The sequence below is a fragment of the Sorex araneus genome, chromosome 1, assembly GCF_027595985.1.
Source record: "Sorex araneus isolate mSorAra2 chromosome 1, mSorAra2.pri, whole genome shotgun sequence".
NCBI classification, from domain to species: domain Eukaryota; kingdom Metazoa; phylum Chordata; class Mammalia; order Eulipotyphla; family Soricidae; genus Sorex; species Sorex araneus.
The window spans coordinates 244,022,130-244,034,217 of record NC_073302.1 but is presented as its reverse complement, the minus strand read 5'-3'; the positions used below and the strand labels follow the sequence as shown (position 1 = coordinate 244,034,217).

At 36.8% G+C, this 12,088-nt stretch overlaps 1 protein-coding gene across 2 annotated transcripts in view; it reads left to right on the top strand.

Moving 5' to 3' along the window:
• RB1 (RB transcriptional corepressor 1) overlaps nucleotides 1–12,088 on the top strand; it is a 122,301-nt gene that overhangs the window by 20,464 nt on the left and 89,749 nt on the right. For both annotated transcript variants that reach the window (XM_055133305.1, XM_055133310.1), the window contains exon 3: nucleotides 11,122–11,237. In XM_055133305.1, the coding sequence (XP_054989280.1) occupies nucleotides 11,122–11,237 (116 nt within the window). The remainder of the gene's footprint in view (nucleotides 1–11,121; nucleotides 11,238–12,088) is intronic.

The window sequence follows — 12,088 nt, the reverse complement described above, 5'->3', positions numbered from 1 at the left end:
TTTGGGCCACACACGGCAATGCTCAGGGGTTACTCCTGACAGTGCACTGAGGAATTACTCCTGGTGGTGCTCAGGGGACCATCTGGGGTGCTGGGGATTGAACCAGGTTGGTCATCTGCAAAGCACAAGGCAAGTGCCCCTACCCTTTGTTCTATTTCTCCAACTCTAATTATTTCTTTTCTTTTTGCTTTGTTGAGGAGTTCCAGTCTGATATTTAAGAGATATAGTGAGAGACAGTTTGCCTTGTTCCTGATTTCCATAGGAAAGTTTATGATTTTATCTCACCATTAAGTATGGGCTGAAAGCCTTGCATGCAGCTGACCTGGGTTTGATTTGGGCATCCTATATGGTTTCCTGAGCACCATCATGAGTCATCTCTGAGTTGCAGAGCCAGGAGTGAGCCCTGAGCACTGCTGGTTGTGGGCCTCCATTACCTGTCTCCCCTACCCCCCATACACACACCAAAAATAAGCTATTAGTTGTAGGTTGGAGATACTCTTTATCAAATTGAAGACTTTTCCCCTCTAATCATTGTTTGCTGAAAGTTATTATGAGTGAGTATTGAATTTTGTGACAAGTTTTTATTTTTATTTATATGATCATATAATTTCTTATAAGTTTATTGATAGGAAGTGAATTGTTTTTTGAATGTTGAATCAGCCTTGCATACTTGGAATGAATCCCTTTTTTTTTGTTAAATAACTTTTTATATATTGTTGGATTCAAATTAATATTTTATTGAGTATTTTGTATCTGCTTATAATAGATGCTTATTATAATATTAATAGATACTTATCTGCGGCATTTTCTATTCCCTTGTAAGGAATTTCTATGTAATCTTCAGCATTTGCATTATCATAATGTTTGCTTTTTTAGAAGTTAGGAAGTATTTCCTTTGTTTTCTGTCTTTTGGAAGAGATTATAGAGTATTAATATAATTATTTCCTTAAATGTTTGTTAGAATTTACCAGCGAATGCTATTGTGCCTGATGCTTTTTGTTTGGGAAGTTGGTTATTGATTCAGTTAAAAAAATATTATCGCTACATTAGATTGTATATTTCATGGCTGAATTTTGGCAGTTTTCTCTTTTACTGAATTTGTCAGTTTCACTTAGGTTTTCAAATTTGTTGGCATGGAACTGGTTATAAAAATTCCTTATTATCCTTTTCATTTTCATGGTATATATAGTGATGCTATCTTTTTTTCCATATTAACAATTTATTTTTTTTCTCTTTATGCTCTGACAGTCTTCTTAGTTTTATTGATCTTCTGTAGAGAAACACTTTTTGTTTTTAATTTTTTTTGTTGATCTTATTTTTTCAATAGTTATTTTGTGTTGGACTGGAGTGATAGCACAGCAGGTAGGGCGTTTGCCTTGCACGTGGCCGACCCAGGTTCAGTTCCTCCGTCACTCTTGAAGAGCCCGGCAAGCTACCAAGAGTATCCTGCCCGCATGACAGAGCCTGGCAAGCTACCTGTGGCATATTCGATATGCCAAAACCAGTACAAACAAGTCTCGCAATGGAGATATTACTGGTGCCTGCTCAAGCAAATTGATGAATAGTGGGACGACAATGATACAGTGCTATTTTGTGTTTAGTTGGCTTTTCATAGTGAAATATTTAATTTTTTTCTCATTTCCTTAAAATAAATATTTTGTTTTCCAGGGGGAGGGTCTTCCCAAGTGGTGCTCAGGGAGCCTAGTCCCACTTCTGGCAATTCTCTGACAAGTTGGCCAGATAATTTAAATGCTTGTACCCTGCGATGCTGTGTCTGGTACCACCAGAGCCATCTTGGCTCTGCTCAGGGATCACCAGGGTCATAGCCAGAAGTGCCTGGATCCAGGGTTATACTTTGTGGGATCCAGGGTTCATATGGGTCCCACACATGCAAGGCATAAGCCCCAATCCCTGTATTATCTTTCTGCCCGAACTCACTTTCCCTCATGTTTATTCTTTAGCTGCTTTATATGCAAATATCCTGGTTTAAATTTAACATCTTAAAGATAACACTATTTGAATTTATTCACACTTTATAGCATAAATCACTTTCAAATGGATATTGGTACCAATTTAAAAATACACATTTCTCACTAAATAAGTGCTGGATACTATAGTAGGTTCTTGGCAGTGTAGCATTGTTTTAGGTATAACTCTGTCTTCAACATTCTTACAGACTAGTCCAGAGTAGAGAGAGAAGCAAGATAAGCGACCAGCATTCAGTTAGGGATTAGGCAAACCATTCCACTCAGTTCTCTGTAAGATTTTTTGTTTGTTTACTTTTTGGGCCATACCCTGTGGTGCTCATTATTTATTTCTGGCTCTGCACTTAGGTCGAGGGCTTGGGGCATATCTGTATCTGTATATCTATATCTGTATCTATATAGTATGACAGGACCAGACCCTTGTCAGCCACATGCAAGGAAAATGATCTATCCATTGAACTATCTTAACCTCTTTTTGTTTTTGTTTTTGCATCATACCTTCCTATGTCAGAGACTCCTTTTGACTCTGCCCAGAAGTGACCCCTGGCAGTTAGCCTGTGATTGAACCTGGGGTTGACCATTTGCCCCACTGTTCTCTCTCTGGCTCCTGAAAAGTAGGAAGGGGGTGCCAGTATTTTTTAATTTAAAAAAAATTTATAAAGTAGTTCACAATATTTGATTGCATTTAATATTCAAACACCAATCCCATCTCCATTACACCTTCCCACCACCATATTTCGAGTGTTTCTTTCCATCCTGAAGCCCAGGCCCTGCCCCAGAGCAGAACTGAAATAATATATTTCCCTCTAAGGTTGGATGCCTCCTACTTTGAACACCATCAAATGTGGTTCGGTACTCTTGGAGAATGGGGAGGGTGTGTCCTATGAAGTGTCCGCTCAGTCCAGGAAAAGGTCTACTCATGGGTGAGGCTTGGCCTGACCATGTGTAGAGCTGCTGTTAGCAGGACAGCGGTTGAGTTCTGGAGGTTTTCTGCTGCTGGGGCTGGGTCCTTTGGAGTGGGGAGGGGTCTTACCCACCCCACTCTGGGGCGCCCCCAAGTTAAACAGCCTGGCGTGGGGTCTGGTGGCATGGTTACTGCGACGTCTTGTTGCTCCCTTCCAGGAGAGAAGGAGGTGTGATCTAGATGGTGGCCGATGATGATATTATCTGGTGCCAGCCAGGGATGGCTTATGGGCATGACTGCTGAGTTGCTGGAAACAGGGGTAGGGGAGTGGGGGTATGGGAGAGTGGGGGAGGTGGGAGAAGTGGTGAGGAATACAGGCAGAGAATCTCCGTTCCCCGTCCATTTGAACCCAGATTCTCAGTCACAAAGTCCCGTGATGCCAGTATTTTTGTTTTTGTGGGAAAGCCAGGTAAAGCTAAACTTGTTAGGTACATTTTCCCCCTCTGGGAATAGATTTAGCCATCTGTCCATAAAGGCATTGTGTAACTGTTTGATTCAGCTGGTGTTTGTCTCTGCATGTTATATCAAAACTAGATTAGTGTAAGAAGTTTAGCTTTTGTACTCATCTTCTGTCTCTGTAGTTCTTGTCTTTTACTTCTGTGCACATCAGGAATGTCCTTAACATTAATTTCTGTCAGAAAATATTCTACTAGTGAGGGGGAAGTATTTCTGGTGTTCTAGCATTTCATTCCTTTTGTTCCTACATACAATGTTGATGAGGAAGAAATGTAGTAATAGACAGTCAAGTCAGTTCTAATACCCTTAACACATTCTTGTAATATGTGTAATATACTTATCGCCCATTAAGATCTCAGGAATCATTCAGAATCTTTTGACTTTGAGATAGTAAATTTATTACATTTATTTCTACTTTGGTTGTGACCAGTTTTAAAAAATGCAGATTGGAGAGAATAATGTATTTAATTTTTAGAACCTCAGTTTAAATTTACGTTATGTTAGCATGAATAGTAAGATAACAATTTCTTGATGCCCGGTTTCCAGCATCTTTTTTCTTTTTATTTTCATTTAATGAAGCTATCTATTTTTAATCAAAATTTCTTTTTTTCACACATGAGCTGTTTGTATTACTTAGTTTTCAAATATCTCAAAATATCATCCAAATACATTCAATGATTTTATGCCATTGGCTAACCAAATAAAAGCAAAGATAAATTTATGACATTACATCAAATTAAAAAACCACAAAACAAGTTTGACTTAAATAAAAGCCATATCAAAGATTGGGAGAAAATATTTCCAGTATTTTTAAAATGATTTCACCACTTGGTGGAGCTCTTTTATAAGTTGTGTTTTGTAATGAAAATCAGGTAGTTCATTCAGGGTAGTTTAGGAAAACTGATACCTCAATCAGTAACCTCTTAAGTTGTTTATTGTATTTTAAAACTTAATGTATATAATTGAAGTTTAATTCCCAAAGATGTATCTTGAGTTTATTCCTACTTTTCCTCTCTTATTTATATAATTGTAGCATGATTTTATTGACTTAATTTTTCCAATTTAAATACAAATGGCTTTGGTGCCTGGAAGCAATGTGTGCAGCCTTGCATATAGCTGATCTGTTTTTGATTCCTGGCACCCTCTATGGTCCCCTGAGCCCATCAGGAGTGATCCTTGAGTGCAGAGCCCTGAGGACTGCCAGGTTGGCCCCCCAAAAAAACCAAAATACGTAACTTTTCCTATTGACTTAACCCTGTAATTAATTGTAGGTAATTTAGAAATCTTTATATTTCTATTAAGAAAAAAACATAAGTCTTACCACAGAGATATTTATTGATATTTTGATACATTGTCTTCTCAAAATTTTTATAAAATTTTTGGAATAAAAATATACTTATAATTAACAAGCTCTTTATTATTGTTTAGGTAATAAGATTACAGTACTGCTCAAGTTTATGTAATTGTTTAGGTACTAAGATTACAATACTGCTCTACATAAACTACATAATAGTTTATGTAGTTGGTGTACAAAGTTACTATGTATCACCCCACTGAAATGCCCTTGCCCTCCATCTTTGACCTTATGCCACCTCTGGTCCAATATTCTTTTCCTCTCACCTTGTACTGTCACTATTTATTGATTGACAAGTATGGTGTTGGTGTCTCACTTTTCCACAACCAGTGTGCTCCTAACCCCTCTATCTGACTAAGCCCCGGTGTTTTTTCTTGTCTTCCTCACTGTTTTCCCTCTCCACTCCCCACCATCTGGTATTTTCTGTTCTGTAATCCAGGGTTCAGGGATTCATTTGATACAGCATTAGTTGAACAATATCAATTGACATCAATTATTGTCAATTTATATTGTTCCACACCCTTGATATGTTTCTTCTATACCACAAATGAGTAAGATTATATGATATTTATTCTTCTCCCTCTGGCTTATTTCACTCAATATAAATTCTTCACCTCAAGCCAAGTTGCTCCAGTTACATTACTTTATGACTTTATTTTTTCCTGCAGCTTTATACTATTCTATTATGAAATATACTTAACACTTGGAATTTGGCTGCTTGTTAATACATTTAAGATATTTTCCTGTGTCATTATAATGTCCTTTGAAAATGTTTAAAATTACTTCATGATATAACTTCACAATATAGCTTCATCATAATTTACTTACACATTCTGTTTTAAGACAGAATTCTCCCACTAATTTAGCTGCTATAAATAATCCTTTGAAGAGGTGGACTAGAAGTGTTATAAAAGTGCATTGTTGGGGGCCGGAGCGATAGCACAGCGGGTAGGGCGTTTGCCTTGCACGCGGCCGACCCGGGTTCGATCCCCGGCATCCCATATGGTCCCCCAAGCACCGCCAGGAGTAATTCCTGAGTGCAAAGCCAGGAGTAACCCCTGAGCATCGCTGGGTGTGACCCAAAAAGCAAAAAAAAAAAAAAAAAAAAAAAGTGCATTGTTGAAGGGTCTTTGACACTTTGGTGGTGGTCAGGTGAAATAAATTTCTTTGGTTAATGCTTTTAACTAAAAGCATTAAAAATTAACACTATATATCCATCTTATCTCAACTTCAATAATACAGATGCACTGGAGTGAAAATAGACATGAAACAGTAGAATAAAATCAAAAGTACAGACATAAGTCTACATGTTTATAGATATTTTAAGTTTATGACAAAGGATATCAGATCATATAATGGAGAAAGAAAGAAAGAAAGTTCTTCAACAAGTGATGTTAAGAAATTTGGAGAGCCACATACAAAAGAATGAAACTAGCCTACTGTTTGACCTCCATATTACACAAAACCAAATTAAAAATGGACTTCTGATCTCAATATAAGACTCAAAACTAAAATGTACATAGAAGATAACAGGTGAAATACCCTATGACTTTATCATTAGAGATTTTTTGGGGGGACTTAAATGCCAGTTCTTAGGGAAACAAGTAAAAAAAATAGTAGCACTATAGCACTCTCATCCCATTGTTCATCAATTTACTGTAGTGGGCATCAGTAACGTCTCCATTGTGAGATTGTTACTATTTTTGGCATATCAAATACGCCACGGGTTGCTTGCCAGTTTCTGCCATGCGGGCGGGATACTCTCAGCAGCTTGCTGGGCTCTCTGAGAGGGACAGAGTGTCTATTTATTAACTTTTATCTAATATGTTTATTTGTGACAAAAACAACCTGAAAACCTACATAATTGACACTCATAAGTCAGTCAACAACAGTGATAATAAAAAGAGCTTTCCTTACTGCTGTTTCTCTACACGCTGACATTGAGATCCCAGTTCCTTCTATTTGTTTTAAAGCACAATCCTTATCATCTTTTCCATCTTTCCTCTTGGCTTTGTAGACGTGCCCATAAGTGCTGTGGCCAACTCTGCAGCCCTCGTATTCAAAAAAATAGTAAGACTATATTAATATGAAAAGGAAAAAAAATGTAAACAGAACAAAAAAAACCCAGATGACTGAATGGGAGAGGGTGGTTTGGACATTATGCATCTGCTAAGTGGTAATAACCACGGTTCATAAAGAACTTATACAACTTAACAATAAAAAACAATGCAGTTAAGATTGGACAGAGGGGCCAGAGAGATTAACGGGTTAAATTGCTTGCTTTACATGTGGCTGACTCTGGTTTGAATCCCCAGCAAACATATGGTCTCACCTGAAGTGAAGCTAGGAATAACCCTTGAGTACCGTTGGGTGGACTTCCCCTCTACTCCCTAGAAAAATTCTGCCCCCAGAGAAGACATACAGATGATTGATAGGTATATGACAAAACGCTTAAAACTGATGACCAGAGAAATATAAATTAAGACCACAGTGACATTTCACCTCACACTTGTAACCTGATTGAAACAAAAGAGGCAGTAACAGATTATGATGGAAATGGTGTGAAAAGAAAGAAGAAATAACAGCTTATATTGGAAATGGTGTGCAGAAAAAGGAACCTTCATGTTGAACGTACTGTTGATGGGAATGTAAATTGTTGCTACCATTTTGGTCGAAAAATGCTGCAAACTTCCGTAAGATGATGAAAGAAAGTGCCTAAGCACATAATTTAGAAATTATAATCTGAAACTACAAAAGTATTACTATAAAAAGTTATGTTCTTTCCAGTGTTATTTCAAGTTTACAATAACTAAAATATGGAAGCAACCATAGTACCTGTCAACAGATCATTGGCCAAAGAAGGTGTAGCTCACATTTTAGTGATGGAAATAATGTAATACAATTCAGCTATAAGATAAAAAGTTTACATTTGCAACAAAATAGGTGGGGCTAAAGGAAATTTTATAAAGTAAAATTAAAATAATCAGAATGATGTAACCTATTTTTTGTTTTATACATATACATATGTATTCACACACATGTAAAATTGATGAACAGAAAAAACAAGACAAAACCATGTACATTGATTATAGAACTAAGGTTACCTTAGAAAAAGAGAGTGGAAGAAGGGGAAGACAAAAAAGAGAGGGTGTAAAAAAAACAGATGAAATAGTCAAATTTTGTTTGCAATTCCCTATTTGTATGAAAGTCAAAGGATTACTATGGAAGTTTTTCAGTGAGCTGCTGGTGTCCAAAGTAGCTCTTTTGGCCTCCTCGGTCATACTGGAGTGGTGGGCGCGGCGAGTGGGCGATGTTAGAATGTTTTAAAGCTGAGGAATAAAGTTTCATGGGATAGAAAGAGGGAGGAAATGGCAGTAATGTCAGAAATCTTTGTGAATGAAACCAAAAATAATCACTTAATTTAGAAGACAGATGTCTTTGAGGATTTGGAGAATAACCTCCATAGCATAGTTCTTGTGTAGTGAGAGAAACATGTTGAGTAATATAGATATGTGTACTATAAATATTCAGAAGGTGACAGATTCATGTGATAAGTTCAGTAGCTTCACAAGGAACAGGGATAGAGGGATCATCTTTTTTTTTTTAATTTTAAGGGTGTTACAAGTTTATTTTACATCCATATTAGAATGAGATTGTAGAAAGAAAATTGTTAAGAGAAACTGTAAAAAGCAGGCAGGAAGGAATTAATAAATTTGAGATGAGAAGCAAGGTATACAAAAGGTAAATAGGGATTAGATTGTTAATTTGAAGGTAGAGAAAAATATCTAAGTGAGAAGAAAATAGGAATTTATAGATGAAGATGTAGACATTTTGACTGTTAGTAATATTAGAAGATGATGATAATAGAAATTATTTGACGTTGAGACTTCAGAAACTAATCCTTCAACCTAAAATAGAAATCAAGAATTAAAATAGAGTCTTAGAGTACATAAGGCTAAAATAATTGTATTTATATAACTTTTACAGTATTTGTATAACTTACACAATTACATGTAAATTACATTTTATAAAATAGTTATTTTATATAACAATTAGATGACTACATACAGAACTCATAATAGGGTGAGGAGATTACATTTCTCAAGAGTGAAAAATGTTAGAATTGATAATTTTATAGACTCATTGATCCCTAAATTTTCTATGGAAAGTCAATTTTTTTATCCTCATAATAAGTTTTTGCTTTACATTTAAAATTTGAGTGTTCAAGGCGATCCCTATAAGGATACCCATGAAATTCTTCAAAGAAACGGATCAAGCACTCCTGAAATTTATATGGAACAACAAATGCCCACGAATAGTTAAAGCAATTCTTGGGGAAAAAGATGATGGGAGACATCACCCTCCCCAACCTCAAACTCTACTAAAAAGTGGTAACAATTAAAACAACATGGTACTGGAACAAAGGTAGAGCCGCAGACTAATGGAACAGGTCTACATACAACCACAAATGTATGAACATCTGATCTTTGATGAGGGAGCAAGAAATGTGAAGTGGAGCACAGAAAGCCTCTTTAATAAATGGTGCTGGCATACTGGACAACCACATTTAAAAAATGGGCTTAGACCTTGACCTAACACCATGCACAAAAATCAGATCAAAATGGATTAAAGACCTCAATATTAGATCAGAATCCATAAGGTATATTGAAGACAAGATCGGCAAACCCCTCAATATTGAGGCTAATGGTATCTTCAAAGATGACACGCCACTAACCAACCAAGTGGAAACAGAGATAAACAAATGGAACTATATTAAACTAAGAAGCTTCTGCACCACAAAAGATATAGTGACCAAAATACAAAGACAATCTACAGAATGGGAAAGAATATTCACCCAATACCCATCTGATAAGTTGTTGATATCAGGGCTGGAGTGATAGCACAGTGGGTAAGGTGTTTGCCTTGCACGCAGCCGACCTGGGTTAAATTCCCAGCATCCCATATGGTCCCCTGAGCACCGCCAGGAATAATTCCTGAGTGCAAAACCAGGAGTAATCCCTGTGCATCGCCAGGTGTGACCCAAAAAGCAAAAAAAAAAAAAAAAAAAAAAGAGGTTGATATCAAGGATATACAAGGCACTGGTTGGAATCTCTAAGAAGAAAACATCCAACCACATCAAAAAATGGGGTGATGAAATGAACAGAAACTTTCTCAAGGAAGAAATACAAATGGCAAAGAGGTTCATGAAGAAATGTTCTTCATCACTAATCCATCAGAGAGATGCAGATCAAAACAGCTTTGAGATACCACCTCATACCACAGAGACTGTCACACATCCAAAAGAACAAAAGCAACCGCAGTTGGTGTGGATGTGGAGAGAAAGGGACTCTCCTACACTGCTGATGGGAATGCCGACTGGTTCAGTGCTTTTGGAAAACAGTATGGACGCTTCTCAAAAAATTAGAAATTGAGCTCCCATTTGACCCAGCAATACCACTGCTGGGAATATATCTCAGAGAAACGAAATAGTATAGTCAAAATGACATCTGCACTTGTATGTTCATTGCATCATTGTTTACAATAGCCAGAATCTGGAAAAAACCTGAGTGCCTGAGAACAGATGACTGGTTAAAGAAACTTTGGTACACCTATACAATGGAATACTATGCAGCTGTTAGAAAAGATGAAGTCATTACCTTTTCATATAAGTGGATCAACATGGAAAGTATCATGCTAAGTGAAATGAGTCAAAAAGAGAGATAGATAAAGATTGCATTCATCTGTGGAATATAAAGTAACAGAATGGGAGACTAGCACCCAAGAATAGTACCAGGAGGTTGGCTTCACAGTCTGGAAGCTGGCCTCACATGCTGGAGGAACAGTTAGCTCAGATAGAGAACAGAACACCAGGTAAAGTGTGGTTCGAGGACCTGCTGGGGATGAGAGATACATGCTGAAAGTAGACTATGGATCAAACATGATGGTCACTCAGTACCTCTAATACAAACCACAACACCCAAAAGGAGAGAGAGAACAAAAGGGAATGCCCTGCCACAGAGGTGGGGTGGGATGGGGGGGTGGGGTGGGGGGCTGGGAGGGATACTGGGATCATTGGTGGTGGAGAATGGCACTGGTGGAGGGATGTGTACTCAAGCATTGTATGACTGAAACACAAGCATGAAAAGTTGTAAGTCTGTAGCTACCTCACGGTGATTCACTAATAAAAAATTTAATTAAAAAAAGTAAAATAAAATTTAAGTATTATAAGTACGACATTATAACAAGTGAATTTTTGTCATTTTAGTATTAATTTTGCTGAATAAGAGAATTGCATACAATTCTCACAGTGGATGCAATATGTGAATGATTTAATGCAATAAACTGTTTTTTCTTCTTCCCAGGAAGATTATATTCAAAAGAAAAAAGAACTGTGGGGAATCTGTATCTTTATTGCAGCAGTTGATTTAGATGAGATACCATTCACTTTTACGGAGCTACAGAAGAACATAGAAACCAGGTAAAATATCTTCTAAATCTTTTTGTTGTTTTGGGCCACACTAAAACACCACACCACAACCAGGCAGTCATCAGAGCTTAATCCTGGCTGTGTGCTCAGGAATCATTCTTGGCTGTGCTAGGAGGACCATTTGTGGTGCTAAGTATTGAGTCTGGGTCAGTTGGCTGTGTGTAAGACCTGCCCTACCCCGCTGTTCTATCTCTTCGGCCCTAAGGATTCTGTTAATTTTTTAGTTTATTGAGTTACAAAGGATTAATTTGTGAACTAAATCTTAATTTAGGATTTTAATTTGTGAACTAAAAATTAGAACTACTTTATAGAATTATGAGAAATAACAATGAATAGAGAGTAAATTGCTCAGAGAACCAGTGAGAGACTAATTGACACTGTTTTTATGTGACCTCTCTACTCCGTTTCCCTATTTAAAGAAAGGACTTTATTAGTAGTATACAGGTAAGTTGGAAGATTATAGACTCATCTTCAAAACAACCACCTTAGCTGCATGGTCTCAAGGAAGGCTTTTTTTTTGGTAGGAAAATAAAAGGGAAAAAAGAGTGGGTTGAAAACTGGTAGGCTTCATCACCCTAGCTTTTTTCAAACTTACATAACTTAAAAAAATGTTGTGAAAACATTTATAATCACTAAATGATTTGATATCTATTTTATATACCAGCATATCTCAGGGTTGTATAAAAATTTCTTAGGAAAATGCATTGTAAGTGGAAAATATTTAATTACAGCCCTTACTACGGTTTAGTCTCACTTCCAAAGGAAAAAAGACATAAATCATTAGATTCAGTGATACTGTTACATGAAACTTGTAAGTTAATATTTTAGCTAAATAAACACTT